The sequence below is a fragment of the Penicillium psychrofluorescens genome (assembly GCF_964197705.1).
Source record: "Penicillium psychrofluorescens genome assembly, chromosome: 6".
Taxonomy (NCBI): domain Eukaryota; kingdom Fungi; phylum Ascomycota; class Eurotiomycetes; order Eurotiales; family Aspergillaceae; genus Penicillium; species Penicillium psychrofluorescens.
Genome location: NC_133444.1, coordinates 1,716,487 through 1,737,562, shown reverse-complemented (window position 1 = coordinate 1,737,562; position 21,076 = coordinate 1,716,487). Strand labels below are relative to the sequence as shown.

The following is a 21,076-nucleotide window of genomic DNA, read 5'->3' as shown; positions in this document are numbered from 1 at the left end:
GTGGCTGCTCAGCCCTGTCAGATTATTCGCCTTCCGTCCCATCCATACGCCGCTGCCTGGAGTCAACCCCCACACCCTATTACATCGTTCTCGCTCTCTCTCTCTCGTTTCTCAGTTTGTGCCACATCCACTCATCTGCGTCTGACTGCTGTTGCTGCTCGGTGCCACCGGTCTCTTCTCTGCACATCCCAGCCGATCAGGCACGCACCAGGCATCCCGCCATCCCACATCAGGCATCGCCCCGCGGCGGACTGCCACTCAAAAAAGCGAGCGTTCGCATCGCCTCTGCACCCGCCCAACACTCTGCCGCCGTCATGGATCCCGCATCGCTTCGGCGCAAAGACACCACCAAGGGTCCTCCGCTGAGGATTCTGTCACTTGGTACGTTCTGCCCCTCGTTGTCCCATCCCCCCACCAATTCGGGCTGACCAAACCAAGATGGAGGCGGCGTTCGCGGCTACTCCATGCTTATCATCCTCCAGGAACTCATGTACCGCACCTACGTCGAGTGTGAAGGAAAACCCCCGCGTCGCGATCAAATTCCCAAACCATGTGATCATTTCGATCTCATCGCCGGCACCGGCACCGGCGGTTTGATCGCCCTCATGCTAGGCCGGCTGCGCCTAGATCTCGAGACATCCAAAGAAGTCTACGTGCGCATGACCCGGAAAGTTTTCGAGACCGATAAGACGATCGCGGGTATCCCCTACCGATCGACCCTGTTCAAGGCCTCCAAGCTCGAAGAAGCCATCCGCGAATGCGTCCGGGAACATACGGTTTACGAGGCCGAGGGGAACGACAGGGTCGATGCCAATCCACGCGCCTCGATGGCCAGCCTGCCTTATGGCCCTGGCTCAGTGCCCCAACGGACGCTTAGCCGGGGAAGTTTTAGCATGCAGCCGCCTCCATCAACCGCCTCCGACCGGAGAAACTCCGCGTTCATCAACGGTCTGCGCTGGGGTCAGCCGGATGCCTCGCTTTACGACAATCGGGAAAACCGGACCAAAACGTGAGTATTCACGAAGATCTATGCTTGCACATGCTAACTGTTGATGTTAGAGCCGTCACTGCTCTTTACAAAGGCACTCCGCGCAACACACCTGCCGTCCTCCTCCGCTCCTATGATTCGCGCCGGGAACCACCGCCGGAATTCAACTGTACCATTTGGCAAGCGGGTCGCGCAACTTCGGCCACGGGACTGGCTTTCAAGCCAATTCAAATCGGGCAACACGTCTTCATTGATGAAGGGGCTGGCACCTATAACCCGGCGCCACAGATCCTCGACGAGGCCGTCATGAACGAGTGGCCTGGTCGCGACGTCGGCGTGTTTGTTAGCATTGGCACCGGGAAGCGGCCGGCTGGTACAAATAGTCGCCAGCATGAATGGTGGGAGGGTTTCTTTGGTGATGCACTAGGTACATTTGCCGAGGCTCGGAGGCGACTGATCTCAAAGATCGAGGGCTGCGAAGATATCCACCAGAACATGCTGCGCGACTACCTCGCCCAGCGCCATGTGAGTAAGGATAACTATTACCGCCTCAATGTCGAGGTCGGAGTTGGCGAATTCGGTATGAACGAGTGGAACCGGCTGGCCGATATCAGCACCAACACCCGTCGGTACCTGGCAAAACCGGACGTGAAAAAGATGATCCTGGATGCGAGTGTCAAATTTTCCAAAATCGAACGTATGAACCGTCGCTTGGCCAACCACGATGCCGCCGGCGGGGAGCGTGACGACTTATCCTTTGATCTGGAGCGGGAGGAAATGACGGTCTCTGACTACGACGTGTCTGAGCTGCCTTCATCATCCCATCAATTCGCAGTGGAACTACCCGCCGAACCCGTCGAGTACGCTCCTCACTCACCGGTGCAAGCAGCACCGCCCGTCACCGTGTCTGCGCCTACACCAGCGCCAATGTCGGCCGACTCGCTCCCAGCGCATCCAACGCCACAAGATAATTACGCCTCCTCCTCCAGATACTCCGCCAGCGACGTTTCCAGCTACCGACACAGCCACGAGCACAGTCGGCCCTCATCGCAGCAGCAGCAACAACAAGGCTCGCCCCGGCGAAGTGGAGAGAAGCTCGCCCCTCACGACGGCATGGGGCCCCCAGTGCCGCCTCCCATACCGCCCAAGACCCCGATCCAACACTCCGCCCCGTATCCGGCCCAGGATGACGGAGGGATCTCCATGCCAGCACCGCTGTTCTCCCAGGGATCTTCTCCTGCTGGGGGTAAAGTGCGACCTCCCTACCCGGTGGATGAGCCACCACCCGCGGTGAACCGGCAGCGGAAACCAATCTATCACGTACGGTGATTCGGGTGGCGCAGGGCATTTCGCATTTTGTGTTCTTGTTTGTTTTATCTTTGTTGGATACCCTACATGCAGAGCAGGCGGGCGGAAGACCGGAGACTGATGATGCCTGACGATGATTATGATAATTCGCAGATGGTGGGGGTGCATAGTCTGTATAGTAATGATTCGGCAATACTTGACAAGTGGTTGAGTCCTATCGTGATATCCATAGTTAGATCTGCCTAGAAGGGTCTACCCAGCCACACGCTGTGGCGCATCCAGGTCTGACGCGCGGCGGTCACACCTTCCCGGGGGTTCAATGTTGTCAATCAATGTGAAACTTCTTGCACCGAATCCATAATTATAGAAACTCCCGAAGCCAACCACCGATGGTGCCTGTCTGCAGTACCACGGTTGAAATCAAAGGTACTTCCAGGTACTTGGGCCACCAGCCAAAACTCCTAGCTCCACCTGGTACCCGCCCGTACCTCTCAACCCTCCCCCACACGGGCTGGCCCAGCCTCTCTGTTTATGCGTCTCCCCTATTTTCTGACCTTCTGCCTTCATTGCATCTTTTTTCTTTCTTCCTTTCTGCTTCTTCTTCTTTCTCGTCTTCGCTTCTCTTCTCATTCTCAACCACCTCTTCGATCATCTTCATCTCGACTTGTTATCTATCATTTTCCAATATTAATTTTCCACCTCCGTCATCAATGATCATCGGGTCGCTGACGTTCCTGGCGTCGATCCCTTCCATCCTGTTATAAGAAAGTCGCCCCTTGCATCAGGCATTTCTCCTATCTTTGCCTCGTGGCAGAAACTCCTTCTATCGAAGCATTCTGAAGCAGGAGTATTATTCTATCACGCTCAGTTTATCGACGACTTGTTAAGCGCCCGTGAGCGCGCGGCGGGACAGATTTGTCTCAGGTAGACGCCGAGTTCTGCAATCGCCCTCTCCGACCGTATCGAACTCCCACGACCGGTCGGTGGTATTCTATCCTCATCAACAACCATGGATCCTTACGATGCTACCCTTCTTCTCGCTCGAGCGGACTCCTCGTCCACTGGCCGACCGCCAATCTACAAGGCCATCGGTATCTCACTCGCCGTCGCGTCGGGTGTCTTCATCGGGATATCGTTCGTGTTGAAGAAAACGGGTCTGCTCAAGGCCAACGTCAAGTACAATGAAGAGGCAGGCGAAGGATATGGATACTTGAAGAACGTGTGGTGGTGGGGCGGGATGACGCTGATGATTATCGGCGAAATCTGCAACTTCGTGGCCTATGCATTCGTCGATGCTATCCTAGTAACGCCCCTAGGTGCGCTATCGGTCGTGATCACGACCATTCTGTCGGCTATCTTCCTCAAGGAACGGCTCAGTTTCGTGGGCAAGGTCGGCTGTTTTTCATGCATTATTGGGTCCATCGTGATTGCTATGAATGCTCCTCAGCAGTCGTCGGTCAGTGATATCCAGGAAATGCAGCAATATGTCATCACGCCTGGGTTCTTGACCTATGCTGGTATCATCATCGTGGGATCGATTATCACTGCGCTCTATGCAGGCCCGCGCTGGGGCAAAAAGAGCATGTTTGTTTATATCAGCATTTGCAGTATGATCGGTGGGTTGAGTGTCGTGGCGACCCAGGGATTGGGATCTGCGATACTCGCTCAGGCCCGGGGCGAGTCGCAGTTCAAAGAGTGGTTTCTCTACGTCTTGTTTGTGTTTGTCATTGCGACGCTGCTGACGGAGATCATCTTTCTGAATGTAAGTTGCCCACACACCAAAAAGGGGTGAAGGTGGACTCCGTGTGCTAACTCTGGCTCTACAGAAAGCATTGAATCTCTTCAACGCCGCCCTCGTCACCCCAACCTACTATGTCTTCTTCACCAGTGCCACGATCGTGACTTCCGCCATCCTCTTTCAAGGGTTCAAGGGCTCCGGAATCGAAATCGCTACCGTCATCATGGGATTCTTCCAGATCTGCGCTGGTGTGGTTCTACTGCAGGTATCCAAATCGGCCAAAGATGTCCCCGATGCCGCCGTGTTCAGAGGCGACCTCGATCAAATCCGTGAAATTGCTACACAACAGGACCCCGAATCCGAGCCCAAGGCAGACTCCATCCGCGGTGCGGCGTCCATCATCCGCCGGATCTCGACTGCTCGCCAAACCATGGCGGCTGAAGAGGCGCGTCGCTTCTTTCATGAGAAACAGCAGGATACCTTGAAACCCCCGACTGAAAATGAGATTATCGAGTGGGATGGTCTGCGCCGGCGCAAGACCGTTATCGGCGAGGGGCCCACAAGGTCGTCTCGGCCGCATACGCCTCGCACGCCTTCTCTCAAGCAGCAACATCCCCCATGGGGCATGTCGCGATTTCCAGATCCTGAGGATGAGGAGGAGCGGCCAGGCAGCAACCCCTCATTTATTGGTGGCATTCGATCGCGAGCCTCGAGCGCTCTTCGTCCGGCTCGGTGGCGATCGCTTAATGAGCAAGATGAAAGTGAAATGCAGCGGATCCCTCAAAACGATACCGAGTATCACGGTGCCGCCGGTCTAGAGCCACCAGTCTACGGCCGAGAGCGCAGCGACACTCCACGGTCAATTGCCTGGGCTGACGAGAAATCCGACGACCAACAGCATCTTGAACCTCGACCCAACGCGCTGCGCCAATTCTCGTTCAACTCAGTACTCAAAAGTATCAGACCCGGCGGAACTCCACCTTCACCCAAACGCCACGCTAGCCCGCCTCGTGGTATCTTGCGCCGAACACACCTAGCCGGCGGCGACCTCCGCAAATCCGCCACTGAAGAAGAGCGACTCGGTCTCGTCCAGGGCGACTCTCGTACCTCAGGACCAGACGAGGAAACCCTCAACGAGAAACTGGATCGCTGGTCCAGCAACGAGTCCAACCCCGGCCAATTCCAACCCTTGTTCGCTGGCGATGGACGTCCACACGGATCCTCTGTGTCGACAAACTCGACACACGCATTCCCAGCATATGAAGACCACCACCACCATTACTCTTCTCGTCCATCTACACGCCAACGCTCGCCTTCCTCGGAACACGACGCTGAAGACGAGGGCTGGAATATCCCCTCGCCGGGGTATCGGTCTCGCACTAGGACGGACTCCAGTTCTCACGCTCGCGGTCGCGCTCCGCCGCCGCCTTCCCAGAGTTCTTTCTCGACACATCGCCATCCCAATCCGCTTCCTCCGCTCCCGGATGTTCAGACTGGTGGCAATGAAGCTGATGCGTTGGGAGTGAGGTCTGCGTCGGATGAATCAAATATGGGCGTCACTTCCCTGCCGTCTTCTTCTTCTTCTCCCTCTGACGGGAATCATGATGGAGTCAATAATTCCTCTCGACCACAGAGTGGGTGGCGGCGCCAGACGTCAGGGGGAAGTAGCGAAGGCGAGAACTATCACTGATCTATGAATGAGTGTGGGCAATCTCCAGATGGAGCCTGGTTTCGGTTTACTTTTGCTCGATCGTTTCGCATTGGATACGGCGCAAAGCTCTTTGATTCTGGCATGAGCATACATGACGTGCCGATGTATGAATGTATATATAGAGAGAAAGAGAGAGATATCATGATTACTAGATGATAATAATGCATTATGATACAATCCTATAATCCTGAAACTGATCATATCAGTCCCATTCATAAACTAACTACTGTAGTATCGGAAAGAAATCGGGGGTATCATTGTCTATTTCCATCATTCGCAACGCCTGCCCTGTATCCATATGCAATACAAAAAAATCGTGATCCCTTAACTCATTATCCCCCAAACATTCCTCGTACACTCCTTTGCCCCTTCGCCGCAACATGCACCACAGCGAATCTTGATTCGGATAGTCGGCGCTCGGCTTTGATGCTCTCCAGGACCCTAGAAAACCGGTTAGAACATTCCACAGGTACATCAAAAATCAGAAGGAAGGAGAGAAGAGAAGAGAGAAAGACAAGAGAGCAAGAGACATACCACTCAACACTAACAACCTTAACACCCTTCCACCCACCCCTCGCAATCTCCTGTTGAAGTTTCCGCGCTGCAAGACCACCTCCTGCACCTCGACCAGCGCCTGTGTTCGGCTGTCCAACAATAACATGAGTCACGCTCTTCCGTGCCATGTGAATGGAGATGTTGGCGCCGTGCGAGACGAGGAGGTGTTTGAGTTTGTGGTCTGAAATTTGAGGGAGGGTCGAGCCGTTTATGTAGATTGTTGTTCCGGTGAAGATGGTTGATTTTTGTTTCGGGGTTTGGTCTGATGAGCCAGGTGTTGACGTTGAAGATGAGGTGGGATTCGTGGTAGACTCGGTATCGAGAGTATATGGTTTTGGTGTATTATGTGTATGTAAAGAGATGTTCAATTTCGAGTCCGTGGGATCCTGCTGAGAGTCTGGTGGTATTGTGGATAGCGAGTTCTCCTTTCCATCATCCGCTTTTGCTTTCTTATGATTCTCTCCGGCTTCCGTATCGAGCTTCCTCTTGCCCACCCGCATAAAGTTCCGGATATCTCTCACTCCTAACTGACTCCGCCTGGCATCCTCATCAGAAACCCACCTCCATTCCCCCTTGCCCGACTGCTGCGTTTCCGATTTATTAGGCAAGCAGTCCCCGCTCCGGAATTGGGAGGAAAGCTTGCGGGAGCGCGTCTCCCGCCAGGCTGTCGTGCCTGAATACGGGTTCTCGGCACGTTGATGCCCTGTTGAGGCGGAGTTCCAAGTATCGAAGACTAGGTGGTTTTGAGGTTCGACTGGGCCCTTTGGGGACGGCTTCGGCTTCGGTTTTGTATCTGGATCTGGATCTCGCATGGTATTGGTTCTGTGCCTAGCTAGGGATCCGGGCGAAATAAGGTAGTTCTTGGTGATAATTTCATCGATGCGTAGTTTCGATGTTTTGGGCGGAGGTGGATGAGTGAAAGATGCGGTTTTCTGAGGATGACTTGGCAATGATGAAGTTGGAAATGCGGATCCATGGTTGACTTGTTTGGGTTTTGCTGCTTCGGGATAGGGCTTAGGGTCACGTGTATCCGTGGGTGAGTATGGACGTACATGTTGAATTCAAAAGACAGAGAATAACGTGGTCGTTTATTATTTTCGGTGTGTATAAGACTCATTTCATGGTACCTTCATTGCAGTCATCACCTTTCCAGTGTCCATTGTCTGTGTATGTGAAGATATATATCTCACTCGCCCATGCTCCGCGCAAATGGCTAATCCATTACATTTAACAACATATCTCCTACATAAGCACAAACAGTCTATAAAACAAATGATCAATAATTCAAAATTGGCACTAGATATTTACAGAGACTATACACAAGGATTGGCTGTCACCGCGAATGCTGTGTGCCTATGCATCTGCGCTGCGATGCAACGGGAACACTGCAACATTATATCAGGACATAGAAATGCAGGAACGGTACAAAAAATAAGAATCTGACATGGTTTATTATTACTGTGCCGAATGCCTGACCTTGATCAACGGTTTAGTCGAGCTGATGAATGTCTGTCATTTCAGAGTATATGTGGAGAAGGCGTCCAGTATCTAAGCATCTCAACAGCCTCCCTGTCAAGGTTTTATTTATTTATATTTGAAGGAGCAACTTTACTCTGATAGAGTTAAATAATCCAGTGATAGCACCAATAAAGAGATATAGACAGGCACCATGTACATGTTCTATATCACATAGAAACAACCAGTCCTTCTAGAAGGCTGCTGCAATCCGCCGCACAGAACACAGCGCACAGAGAGCACACGATCTGTAGTACTCGATGCCCGGTACCTACCCTTCCGCATACAGATTGCATTATCTGGCCATCTATCCGCAGGCGCAGCCCAGCCACATGTAAATAGACTATTACTCTCAATCCCAACCGTGGCCGCAAACTACAGTCGATCGGGGGCTCAACGTCCACCCTATGCCAGCCCTAATACTCAATCAAGGGATATACCAACCCCCAGGGAGAGACAACTACATCCCGCCACCTCTGATCAGGCTGACGCACAAGAAACACAAAAGAGAAACCGGCCAGAGATCGAAACCAGCGGTGTACTCCAGAGGTCTTGCCCCCCCCAGCCATTTCTAACACATCCAGAAATCCCAGACACAAACCGAGACAAGACAGCGGTATCTGAATGGCAGACATGCTTCGAGAATGTGCAGACCACGCGCCACCGCGGTAGAGAGGCAAGGATGTGCACGCCCCGTGGGCAAAAACCTGCACAGAGTGCATTCTGCGCATTCCTCGAGGCGCGGGATGGCAGCCAGTGACAGTTAACACAGGAGAGACGGTGAGTTTTTTTATTTTTATTTTTTTTTCAACCCATCTCGTGTTCTCCGGATTTGACAGACCCTGCGCTTAGCTTACATTATTGTGTTCGCATAATGCGCACAGCTGCTGCAGTCAATGCGAGGAATGTCTAGAGCGACGATCGGGCTGAAGGAGGGGGTGTGTGAGTGTCGGCCAGTGGCTATCGCCGACGGGCGTAGAGGACGGAAGTACATAGCTGGGTAGTAGTCGTGACACCCTCGACCTCCGCTTAGCCGAATTCGCTTGCCGAGGTTCCTTTCCATCACTAGTTAATAATGCCCTCCCTCTCGTAGGCCTACTAGTATACTGACGGGCCTCCTCCACTTCTTCTTCTTCCTCGCATATGCATCGCGGGTTGCTGCAGCAGGAATGCCAGATGGGAATTATTCATTATTTCCCATGGTTCCCTGTGCCACGTCTGCACGCAAGGGGGGGGCCTAGAGCAGAACAGCGGTCTGGCCGGTGAAGATAGCGCGACTTACGTGGTCCCAGTCATGCTCGGTCAGATCGACGATCGGCGGGCGGTTGCAGTTACTCTGATCCAATCATTTGTCGCTGGGGCTGTTGCACCTTTGGCCCGAGCCATCCTGGTTCCCCTTCGGAGACTCTAGGGCTGGCCTGGGCTAGAGCTGACTCGACCGGAGGACACGCCGGAGAAGGAATAGTAAAACCAAGATGAACGTGCAGACGATCTCCGGGGCAGAGGGGCCCACGACGGGAAAAACAATGCAATGCGAGGTTAATTCGTGTTGCACGGCCCCTCCGGACGGGCGTGTTGCGCTACGATTCGTGTGCGACTTGGCCCTTGTCCGACTTGTCCGACCTGTCCGACCTTTCCTTGGATGATTTTTCTGGGCTCGTGAGCCCTGCCCGTCACACACACTCGGCCAACCCTGGTCAAGCCAGCCGCCAGCACAATTCATTCTCGCCCCCCCTCTTTCTCTCTTACCCGAGTCCGTCGTCTCACCATGGATCTAGCTAGCATCAACGTCTAGACGGCATCGGGTATATCATACGACCGGCGCGACGCGGCCCTCCCGTGACCTGAGGGCGTGGCAAGCATGGCCTTTCCCTCTTAACTTCATCTGCACGGATAGATGCGCTGCAGGGTAACTAGCCACTGCAAGGTACGGGCGAACCGGTCGATCGATGGGAGATTGACGGTCGTAGTGAAAAAAGTGGAGGTTCTTTTTTTCGCTCTTTTCTTTTCCGTATTGCTCCAACACTATTGAGCCGACTAGGGGACAAAGAGGGGGGGGCAGAATTCTCCTTGCATTCTTCAGCGAACCGAATTCGAAACGGTTCCCGCGATCCATCATATTCCCCAATTGTGGAAGGTGGTGGTGGGCCGGGCGGCGCCCGGGCTAGTTTGAGTTGGGGTCAAAAGAGATCAATTCCTCCGAAAATCCCCTGGCCCACTTCCAGCGGCCGGTCCTGTTGCTTGATTTGCCAGTGGGATGGCCATTCCTTGGACTAAGTACCCCTGTACGATGACTGTTATGCGCAGCGGGTGTCGGGCCGTCGATAGCGACCTGCGACGGTTCAGGATCCATCCTGCTGATGGATCCATAAGGCCAAGGCTAGAGCTCCCCGTTGGTTCTGTACCTGCTCGATTATTGTGTCTGTATGTACTCCGCATAGGTTTGCATGAGCTATTTGTAGACAATGCCATCGCTACCGCTTTGGGGGTATCCTAAATCCAAAGACTGTACGTGCTTGTTCAAACGGATCAGATAGTTAAAGAAGAATGGAAATCTCCGGCCTACAATACCCCCTCCCACCCCGTTCCTACCCGACCCCAGTCAAAACCAGCCTCAGAGGGTCCGTGTGTCGGGCTCGACTCGAGCCACGGGAGAGAGCGCCTACAGAGTCACTATTCTGAGGCGGAAAAGGGAACCAATCCATTGAGCAACACGTCAACTAACATTCCAGAAAATGACATCTGTCAACCAGGTGTGGAGAGAGCGAGAGACCAGAAGCATGCAAGGGAGCAGTAAAAAAAAACATCCGTACACCGCCGCTCTCGTTTTCTTCTTCTTTGGTTTTCGATTTCCATCCCTTGCGGGTGACCGAAAAGAGCAAGAGATAATAATAAAAAATTATAATAAATAAAAATACCTCGTTTCAATCCGGACCACCGTCGTGGTGCGCTGTCCACCAGTAATTCCAGTGAGTGTGACGTGCTTTGCCCTCTTCTCTCTCCCTCTCCACTGTTATTCACGGCCCGCCCTTAACGCCCTCCAGATCGCCCCGGCCCTATTACGCCATCGTCTGGATCGTCCCACTCGCGTCGGCTACAGCCGTAGTGAGAGGAAGTAATACCCAGCCAGTGGTCCGAGGCTGGGCTGAGCTACCGTTTCATAGCACCTTGCGTCCTATCCCTCACTCTGCTCCCCTTCCAGAGAGGGTCCTAGCCCAGCCCCCCTCCTCCGCTCTGGACTAACTAATCGACGGTGCAGCCGCCGCGCATTCAGGATTCCCAGTCTGTGCAGCCGCTGACAGATGTCTTGCGCCGTCGATTGGTGTGGGCGAGGAGGGCAGATCGCCGTCGATCAGAGTCTCGACTCTCTGTGCTGTCTTTTCTCCCCCCTTTTCCTTCACTCCGGATATCTATCTCATCCCTGGTTCGGTGAGTGGGACCCGCGCTCGTGGGGACCATGAACTATGGTCCGGACATTGAGTTAGTTGTTGGTCCGGAATCACTAACTCCTCATGACTACTCAGTCCTTGGCCAAGGATCTTCTTTAGTGCGTGGTGCTAGGGTTGTAGTTTCGCCCGCGGAACACAAGAAAAAGCAATCGGCCGGTGGCCCATCCCTGTCCCCGGTCGCGTTGGCGATGGCCTGTCCCTGCAGACCTGGAGAGAAAATACAATATTGTTTACCAATGTGGTTCCTGCCGCTGATCCGGATGGTCCTTGCGTGGTGGCGGTGATGGATCTCTAGACTCGATGATCCAACGCACGGTTCTGCCCGGCTTTGCTCTGTATCTGACCCACTGGTGGAGAGAGAGCGAAGAGGAAATGGCAGGCCTGGTAGGAAAAATAATGATAAGTTAGTTAGTCGGAAATCATTCGTAGTTAGTAAGATGCTACGTCCATGTTAGTAGAAAGAATAATAATCGACCAAGTCACGATTATTATTCTCCCTCCCAGCCTCCCTCTCTCTCTCTTTTCTTCTTCGTCTTCTTCCTCCACTGATCGACTTTCCCGCCTTTTCCTGCGGCTCGGCGTCATCTCCCTCAGCGTATATTCCCCTCTCTTCTTCTTTCTCTCTCCCTCTCCCTCTCTCTCTCGCTCTCTCTTTCTTCGATTCTTCATTCTCCCTTCGTTTTCTTCCTTTCTCTCTCTCTCCCTTCCCCCACCACCAACCATCTCATCCACACCAACCCATTCACCCCTGTGTTCGCCGCTGCTCTCTGCACAAACGCATCTCTCCTGCAGATGCGTTTGCTGCAACCCAGCCCCCACCTTTCCCGTACGTCCACATCCCTCGGAATGTCTGAGATTTCCCAACCCACCTCTCGCTCTTCCTGCCTTCCACCTTTGTCATCCTGCCTGCGGCCTTATTTTTATTATTTGACCGTCCAATGCGCTCGCTGTTTTTGATCCCACCCACCTCATCCATTAATGACCTGACATGATACCGACATACTGTGATGACTTGACGCCCTAACTGCTTGCTGCATCTCTAGTTCTCTACCCTCTGACGACTGCTACTGACTGATTCGGTCTCGACCTGCCTGCGACTGATGCTTCTGGCCCGCCTTCACGACTGTTCATGATTCTGATGACTCTGCTTCCCCTCTACTGAAGCGAATTGTCTTATCCCGCGAGCGCCTGTTCTGAACGACGCTTCCCCTTCGAGTTCTTTTTGTTAATCCGGTTTACGACTTACTACGAGCTCGCCACGATTGCACGCCCCTGCATTTCTTGCATCTTCGACCCTTTGACAACGTCTGTGTTTCTGCATTCCGCCGGACGCCGTGCAACCTCACCCGGCTCCTGACCTTGTTTTCGCACGCCGGACGCTCCTCCACGTCCGACGTTCATCTCGCGCTTGCGCTCCCTCTTCCAAGCCGTTTCTCGTACAACCGAAAAGCTGGAGCTGCCGTCGATCTCGCAGGTCCACACCCGCGGCCCTGCTGATATCCCCTGGTACAACCATCACGCCGCCGAACGTCCCTTGTTATCGGGCGACAAACTCCCGGCCCTGAGTTTACCCACTGCCGTTCAAGGTCAGACCTCTCACGCTTACCAAGACCCCTCCGTGTCCAGTTCGGCCAGCTCGAGCGCTCGCACGAGCTTATCTGGAGCTTCCGCAGCGGCGGCCAACGAGCCCAGGAGCCCCCCGCCGGACTTTACCGCTGGAACCCAGGGCCGGCTCTCTCTAGATCCCTTTCCGGCGGATTTTCTCCAGTCTGTGTCTGCCGCCGAAGCGTTCTATCCCAGCCCGACCTCCTTGGGCAGCATGAACCAAACAGCCCCATACATGGACGTACATTCCTCGCACCTATCGTCCGCGCAACCCTACGCTTCGCAGGGTGCCACATCCGGTGCCATGTCGCATTACCCTTACCACCATCAGCCGCCTGTCTTGCAGCCTGCCTCTTCATATGCGCCAGCTGCATCGTATCCGCAGTATGGCTATGGCAATCCCGTCACATCTCCTCCGACGGGGCATCATCCGCCCCCGAGCTCGCTCGGCGGACAGATGCCCGCGCAATTGCTGCCGTTGCCTGGTAAGTCTTGTCAGATCCGAATATAAGATACATGAACTGACCGTTTTGCAGTAAGCAACCACTCTGTTGCAGCTCCTGGTTATGGAAATTATGGAAACAACACCGGAGCTCCGCTGCAAGGATATGTCTACGATACCCAAGGCCAGCAGGCCCCGCCTGGCGCTAAGCCGCGGGTGACAGCCACTCTGTGGGAAGATGAAGGCAGTCTCTGCTATCAGGTGGAGGCCAAGGGAGTCTGCGTTGCCCGGAGAGAGGGTGAGTTGTGTCGAATTTGGTGCGCATCAAAAAACAGAACTAACCCGTCTTTCCAGACAACCACATGATTAATGGAACCAAGTTACTGAATGTGGCGGGTATGACCCGTGGACGTCGTGACGGAATTCTCAAGAGCGAGAAGATCCGCCATGTCGTAAAAATTGGCCCTATGCATCTGAAGGGCGTCTGGTATGTTCTTTCCTTTGCTTCTCTGTTCTATTCCATGGTTGCTGACTCTCCTCAAGGATTCCTTTTGAACGTGCTTTGGAATTTGCGAACAAGGAAAAGATCACCGATCTCTTGTACCCGCTGTTCGTGAACAATATCGGTGGCCTGCTGTACCACCCGGCCAATCAATCTCGCACCAACGTGGTGGTGCAAGAGTCGCAACAGCGGCGGATGGAGGGCCCTCCTCAAGGCCTTCAGCGCACCCCGTCTGGGCACCAGCCTCCAGGGCTTCACCACCACCACATGCACACTCCCATGTCCTCTCACATGTCGCAGCCGCCATCAATGGCCGGTGGTCCCCGTCCCGGACTTGAACGGGCTAATACGTTTCCTACTCCCCCTGCCAGCGCCTCCAGCCTCATTGGGGTGACCAACCAGGGCAACTCGTACGAATGGGGCGGCCATGGCATGGGCTCTGGAGTGCATCACGCACAGCCATTGTCCATTGACACGGCGCTGAGCAACCAGCGCTCGATGCCGACCACCCCGGCAACCACGCCTCCTGGCAACAATCTGCAGGGCATGCCTTCGTACCAAGGCCAGTCTGGCTACGACAGCAAGCCTTATTACTCGGCGGCCCCACAGTCACATTCGCAATATGCCCCGCACACTCCCTTGGCGCAGCCAGGTATGTCCGCCTACGGGCAATCGATGCCGGGAAATTCCTATGTGAAGAATGAAATGGCACCTCCGACAGCCAGGGCTTCGGGCACCGCTGAGCCTGAAAACTCGGAGCTGAAAGCAGATCGCTACCCTCAGAGCAACGCCCCGGCAGATGGTGTACAGGAGCAAGAGCACGAGTACCTGCAGGATGGAGCGGGCTACAATGCCAACCGTGGCTCGTACACCTACACGACCAACCCCTCTGTCGGCTCTCTGACCGGCGAGCATTCCCAACTCACTCCCGAGATGGCGGGTTCTCCGCAGCAGAACGGATCGGGTCGCATGACTCCACGGACAGGTGGTGGCGCCCCGCCGCACTGGGCGTCTGGGTACAACACGCCTCCGCGCCCATCGGCAGCGAGCAGCCTGTACAACATCGTGAGCGACACGCGCGGCACGCCCGCCAACGGGGCCTCAAATGATCCGTACTCGATGCCCTCCGCCTCGACCCCAGTGTACCAGACGGCCATGAACGCGAGCGGCGGATCTATGGGATCTGGCAGCAAGCGCATGCGCGAGGATGACGACCTGCCCCCACCTGAGTACGACACCAAGCGCCGTAAGACCTTGACGGATACGACCACCGGCGGTCCCGTTGGTGCACCTCTGCTGCAACCGATGAAGGCGCCTCAGAGTGTGATGTCCCGTCGTCGGTGATTCTTTTTGTGTTCTTTTGTTTAATGATAGATTGACCATACCGGGAGTGGGCATGGTGCTCAGCGGGGCGTCTTATGATTTGAGCCATGATGTGAATTTACCACGGCAATCCGCCGCCCAACTGTTTCTTTATGTCATGGGAGGAACGACGTCTCTATTTGTTCCCCCATTCTTTGGAAAGGGCGCGGGCTTATGTTCTTTGCGTGTTTGTTTTTCCCCGCATGCTGCAATGTATGAGGTGTGGAAGTCATGACTTGACATACCTCGACTGACATTCGCAATCTTGACGACTATGATGTGACGAAATATTTTATGACGAATTTTCTATGTGTGCGAAACTCCATTACATGTGCGCCACTGTCTTTTTCTGTATGCCTTGTTTGTGTTGAGTGTTTTCGCTTTTATTCGGCAATTTCTTCTCTTGAGTTTTGTGGTTTCATTTTCATTATTATTTTCTATACTGGGTTGAAAAGGCACTTGCGCATGGACACCCTCTCTCTTCTCACTCGCACTCACCCCTTCCTTAGAATCGTGAGAAAGAGAGAGACGATATGATGGTAATGAACGATCATGAACTTTCTGGATATGATGGCTTCTATAGCGACTATACAATCAATCCGTGTTGCTTGAGTCCGCTCCAAACGTACTTTGTAGCTCAAGGCGTTATTCCCTGCCTAACCCTGTGGGCAATAGAAAAAACCCCCTTATGTCCAGAAGCCCTGGCGGTTGCAGTACCTTTTTGTCATGATTGGCGTCAACGATGGTCAAGAGCATGCTGTGAATCAGTAGGTGAGGTTATAAAGTAAGAGAAAGAGAAAGGCAAAGAAAGAGAGATGTCACCAGTGTGTACAAGGACGAGGTGACTTCGGTCTCTTCTCGGGCAGGCTGTCGCCCACGCGACGCGGCGCGAACGAGATCTATAGGCATCAACATGGTCTATTCCAATATGCAGAGAGAGTCCTGATCTATAATCTAATCCAATCCAATCCCACCGTATCTATCATGATCATAAGCCATCACACCCAATGAACCAAAATGCGTAAATACATAGATGACCCAAAGAAAGGGCCTATCTCTTGCCTGCCTGTGCAAAAATCTGCTGCCATATCTCCAGCCACTGCTGCTGTTTATAAGACAAGGGTCGGTGTGGGTTGCGGAATGTCCCGGATAGAATATCACGGAGGCGGGCGTTGAGGATTTTCAGGGCGAGCATCGATTTCCAGTCTCGCACGGAGAACCGCACTCGGTTGGAGTCGATGGAGATGACGCCGGCGTACATCTGTATGGTGGAACAATGAGATAAGCATCATAACTCTGAAGGAAAAGAAGAAGTAGGCACGAACCTTGAATTCAGCGTCACCACAGAGTAGGGCAATTGCAAAATCATCGACAGCGCTGGTTTCATGGGCGTTCAGGTTGCGGTTGCGCGCTTGCATGATGTGGTAGTATGATAGCCACTTCACGGCCGAGTCTGCTCGCTTGTTCACCGAGGTCGGGTGCAATGTGACAGACTGGTTGTTGGCGACATTGCGCCAGCCTTTGCCCTCGCGGGTCAGAAGCTTTGGGTAGAAACTCCATGCCACAACGGAGTTGACCACCACGTCGTTGCTGCTGTTGAGGTCGTATTCTTCGGGAATGACGAAGAATTGGCGCTGTCTGTTGCTGGACCGTGCCCTAGACAAGAATATCAGCCACCAGTCAACACAGCATGTTCCATACCACCTACCGATTAAGTGCCGCTTTCTGGGTTGCATCTAGAGTCAACAGCCCAGCATCGGCGATAGAAACCACCAGTTGCATCTTCACATCCTCAATGCCCAACAGTGTCTGTGGACTTAAGAAATTCTTTCGACAGAACGCGAACTCGCTCATTCCGGGTGTGCTTCTCGTCCGCTTCCAGACACAGTAGGCGTTGTATACAGTTAGAAGATCCGAATCACCTAAGACATATCAGCCATCGTCAGACGAAAATAACAGATCATCAATCACCTTTGTGGAAAGACGCCCGAGCGGCATCCCGCTGCGAGTTGGAACCCATTGTGTTGACAAACGGTGATTTGGAGGAAAGGATGGCAGCGATGCTGACAGCCGCGTCCAAGCATCGGAAAAATGCCCCGTGGATGATCAGTTTCCCCAAGAAAACATCAAGCGGCAGTTTGGCCAGCTGCATGCCAAGGGAAGTTAGACTCTCATTGTTCGTAAGAGCTTTCACTTCCTTCAAAGCATCAATTGCACGCCGAATGTTCTTGGGAAGTGGCGGGTCCAGCGCTTCGAGTAGTGTCTGTTCCACTTCACCTAACTTGCAAATCTTGACTCGCAGCACCAGATCCTGCAGCGAGAGTCGCAGCATCTCTGGGGTTTGTTGTTCTGCAAGCTACATTACCATTAGTAGCCACACCACACTCTTAGAAAAACCTCCACTTACCAACTTATCATGCCGGAATTTAGTGAAGAGGTGGAAGCAGATGCCATTCTGGACACGACCAGCTCGTCCCCGGCGCTGTTTCGCATTGGCGCGCGAGATGAATGACTCAACGAGCCTGGAGAGCTGTCGTCTTTCGTCGAATCTGCGAAAGTTAGCAGAATACTTCAATAGATACGGGCGGATGCTTACCGCATCATCTTCTCTTTTCCTGCATCGACAACCGCAGTAATATCCGGGATCGTGATACCTGATGGCAATGAGCACTTTTATGTTTTCAACGGAAAGAAAGCTGATGGCCTACCGGTTTCTGCGATGTTGGTAGCAATGACAATCTTCCTTGTGCCCTCAGGAGGCACAACAAACGCCTTCTCTTGATCTTCGCTCGCAATCGAAGAGTGCAGCGCATGCACAATCCATCCTTTTTGGAAGGCTGGCTCAGAGAGAATCTCGTCATTCATGCGGCGAATCTCCGCCAGTCCAGGCATGAAGACCAGGATGGCTTTACTGTACTCAGCCATAGCCGGGTCAGTTGCGATCTTTAAGAGCAGTCTCTTGATCAGTGTGTAGTCCATCCTGTATTCATCGATATTGAGTACTGTCTCCCTGGTCTGCTTGGAGTACCCGTCGAGTGTAGCTTGTAACCCTCCCGCATTGTCACCAGCAACGGCATCTGATACTTCATCCATGTCATCATCGAGGACAGTGTTAGGATCATCCTCAGATAGACGGTACTTTGTCAACTCGATGGCATCTTCTAGATATTTCATCTCCACAGGGAACGTCCGTCCAGGAATATTGAGAACCGGCACACCGCCAAGATATGTCGAGAACCGCTGAGCCTCTAGGGTGGCAGACATCAGGATGAGCTTCAGATCAGGACGCTTCTGCATGAGCCTCCGAAGAACAATGAGAAGAAAATCGCTGTCGATTGTGCGCTCGTGGACTTCATCCAGAACAACGTGAGTGATATCGTGGAAATCATCGGGCCGCTCCAGCATGCGGACAACGACTCCGGTGGTTCTAATCCAAGTCAGTTAAATGTTCTCCATCGGACAAGAAAAACAAGACATACGCATATACCAATCGCGTGGATTGGCTGATCTTGCTTTCCAATCTTACCGCAAAGCCGATGAGAGACCGGTTCGTGCCCACGTCATTCCTGTTTTCACCCATTTCTTCACTAACTCGTCGAGCCAGCGAGATCGCAGAGATACGTCGCGGCTCGGTCACATAAACCTTGCACGGCCGTCCATGAAGCATCTCATGTTCCAGAATAAAAGACGGGATTTGCGTGCTTTTCCCGCTTCCCGTCTCACTGCAGATGATCAGGGCTTGGTGGGTATCTAGCGTGTTGAGGATCTCTTCTTTGAAGCTCCAGATCGGAAGGTTCATACGGCCCACAATCATTCGCTGGAAGGATGGTGTTGAGGCCTTTGCCATCCATGCCTCTCTCAGTTGCTCCTCCGAGGCTTTGTAGCTCTCTCGAGCAAGTCCTTTCATGGGACTTCCTGGTTTACTTCCGACTCCGTTCCTCTTGCGGAAGTTGTCGGATAGCACGACATCATCCTCAAACGTGCCTTGATTTTCTTGGATTAGGCGCTTGAGGTCCTTGACAGTGCTCTTGTCAAGCTCGTCTTCCTGCGACTTTTTCAAAGTTGAGAACTCTGTCCACAGATCTCTCCAAACTGCAGGGAGACGCAGGTAGGCCTTACCCTCTTTAGAGGTCTGCGGGAAGAGGATAAACAGTGCGAGGGTCGATACATAGCCTTCCGCCTGTTGTGCATTCGGCGTTGCGAGGGCGTCCATGGACACAAACGTAGCGAAAGCATTTGACTTGTGCGTAACCAGATCCACTGCCAGTGAAAAAGGAATCTCTTGGGGTTTCGACCATCGCACCTCAACGGCCTTCTTATTGGTGTGGCTAGAGGGCGAGATATCTTGATAAACAACCTTGCTTGATGAGTCTCTGGCTTTGCAAGTTTCTTCCAAAACACGGCGAGGACTCAAGCCCGCCCAGTTTCCAAAATCTCGAAGAGTGATGGCAGCCTGTGTCTGAGGAGGAGGGAGACCCAAGATAGATCCTGAATCAGCATCGGCTTCAAACATGCCACCCAGGAGACCGGAATCCAATTCATCATCCATTGGCAAGAGATCAGCGTCTGATTCTTTTGTTGACGCCGGTTTTGATTGATCTGCTGCCTCCGTCGAAGGGGGATTCGGTTTCTTTTTCTCCACGGGGCGTCGCATAAAGGCTGCATCTTTTCGAAGCTCGTCAAGTTTTTCGTTCCAAATATACTCGGCCTCTCGACGCTCAAAAAGCACGTCTCCCTCAATCCTTGCAATTTTCCGCAGAATTTTAGACACTTGTGGGTCGTCTGAATGGCCGGCTGTTGTTCCGCGGCCAGCTTTCTTGCCCTTTCCAGGGCGATCAAAGAGATCGGGCTGAAGCTGATATAGCTGCGTCTGGAGATCCAACCACTCAGGAACCATGCTGTCTGGATCAACCGAGCTATCCGAGTCATAGGCAATTGGAGGAGCAACCTTCGATGCCTTCCAATCCGGTTTTGGTTTGCCTTGTTTGCTCTCATTCTGCGAGGCGTTAGGAGTCGAAGACTGTGACGGCTCTGATCCTGATGGGAGTTAGCGTCTCATCCTTGTGTCCAATTTAAAGTGGCGATTTACCAGTCATCCAAGACATAACACTGTCCGCGTCTTTCTGTGGACGAGCGTTTACCTGGGTGTAAGATGGCAGCTCCGCCTTGTCACTGTGCATGGCGAGCCACTCCAACGACTCGTCCAGATTCCAGACCACGTCCCGGCTTGCGCTGGGCAAGTTGCCCGAGAAATAAAGCAGAATATGTTTCAGAGCCTCCTCCACTCGGTTTTCCGGAAACTCGAGGTTCAGTAGTGTCTCCTTCAAGACCCAGAGCTTCGTATATAGCTCCTCTTCTGAAAGGCCGGCTTGTTTTGTCCCGACGATTCGTCCATTCGACAGCAGCTGGTCATGCTCTTCAATCCCTGCCAATTCCAGAATCCTCTCCTGCATCTCCGTCGGAAGCCACTCGAGCAGACTCAATGACGCCGCTTGCTGCCGGAAGACCCGCCGTTCTGTCTCCAGCTTGGCAGCCTGTCGCATCGCGTCGCCTTTGCATTTCGCTGCATATTTGTCCACCAGGATCTGGAACTCTGCTTCCTCCAGGTGCTTTTCGAGCTCTTCCGGGGTGTAGTTCTGTAATGAGGCTGTCGGGTCCGGCGCGCTAGTAGTCGCGGGACGGTCCTCTGCGCGGGCTGGTTGGGGCTCGTTGTCCGGCGTAGCTCTAGAGTCTCCTGCCGGCGATGGAGGTGTCTCCGTGGGTTCTGGCTTGGGTTTGGAGGGGACCGAGACCGTCGCGAAGCCTCGTGCGGGATTGGAGGCGGGCTTCTTCTTCTTGCGGTTATTGGGCGGCATGACGAGGCAGCAATCACCAGTCTAGGGCAAGGCGAGTCAGAGAAGA

General features: G+C 53.4%; 5 protein-coding genes across 5 annotated transcripts; 3 read left to right on the top strand and 2 right to left on the bottom strand.

The window, feature by feature from the left end:
* Nucleotides 1-314: 314 nt before the first annotated feature.
* On the top strand, nucleotides 315-2,317 carry PFLUO_LOCUS9148 (uncharacterized protein; the record flags this gene model as incomplete). Its single annotated transcript, XM_073786946.1, has 3 exons — nucleotides 315-381; nucleotides 439-1,009; nucleotides 1,060-2,317. 3 exons carry the CDS (start codon nucleotides 315-317, stop codon nucleotides 2,315-2,317), a joined length of 1,896 nt encoding a protein of 631 aa, XP_073643150.1.
* Nucleotides 2,318-3,305: 988 nt separating this feature from the next.
* Nucleotides 3,306-5,724, top strand: PFLUO_LOCUS9147 (uncharacterized protein; the record flags this gene model as incomplete). The annotated part of the gene is made up of 2 exons (XM_073786945.1): nucleotides 3,306-4,058; nucleotides 4,123-5,724. 2 exons carry the CDS (start codon nucleotides 3,306-3,308, stop codon nucleotides 5,722-5,724), a joined length of 2,355 nt encoding a protein of 784 aa, XP_073643149.1.
* Nucleotides 5,725-6,077: 353 nt separating this feature from the next.
* PFLUO_LOCUS9146 (uncharacterized protein) lies at nucleotides 6,078-7,112 on the bottom strand (the record flags this gene model as incomplete). The annotated part of the gene is made up of 2 exons (XM_073786943.1): nucleotides 6,078-6,186; nucleotides 6,280-7,112. 2 exons carry the CDS (start codon nucleotides 7,110-7,112, stop codon nucleotides 6,078-6,080), a joined length of 942 nt encoding a protein of 313 aa, XP_073643148.1.
* Nucleotides 7,113-13,083: 5,971 nt separating this feature from the next.
* Nucleotides 13,084-15,157, top strand: PFLUO_LOCUS9145 (uncharacterized protein; the record flags this gene model as incomplete). Its single annotated transcript, XM_073786942.1, has 4 exons — nucleotides 13,084-13,354; nucleotides 13,406-13,609; nucleotides 13,666-13,798; nucleotides 13,855-15,157. 4 exons carry the CDS (start codon nucleotides 13,084-13,086, stop codon nucleotides 15,155-15,157), a joined length of 1,911 nt encoding a protein of 636 aa, XP_073643147.1.
* A 1,069-nt stretch (nucleotides 15,158-16,226) lies between these two features.
* PFLUO_LOCUS9144 (uncharacterized protein) lies at nucleotides 16,227-21,030 on the bottom strand (the record flags this gene model as incomplete). Its single annotated transcript, XM_073786941.1, has 9 exons — nucleotides 16,227-16,436; nucleotides 16,501-16,831; nucleotides 16,884-17,097; nucleotides 17,147-17,531; nucleotides 17,583-17,724; nucleotides 17,772-17,829; nucleotides 17,884-18,602; nucleotides 18,655-20,212; nucleotides 20,265-21,030. 9 exons carry the CDS (start codon nucleotides 21,028-21,030, stop codon nucleotides 16,227-16,229), a joined length of 4,383 nt encoding a protein of 1,460 aa, XP_073643146.1.
* Nucleotides 21,031-21,076: the final 46 nt, after the last annotated feature.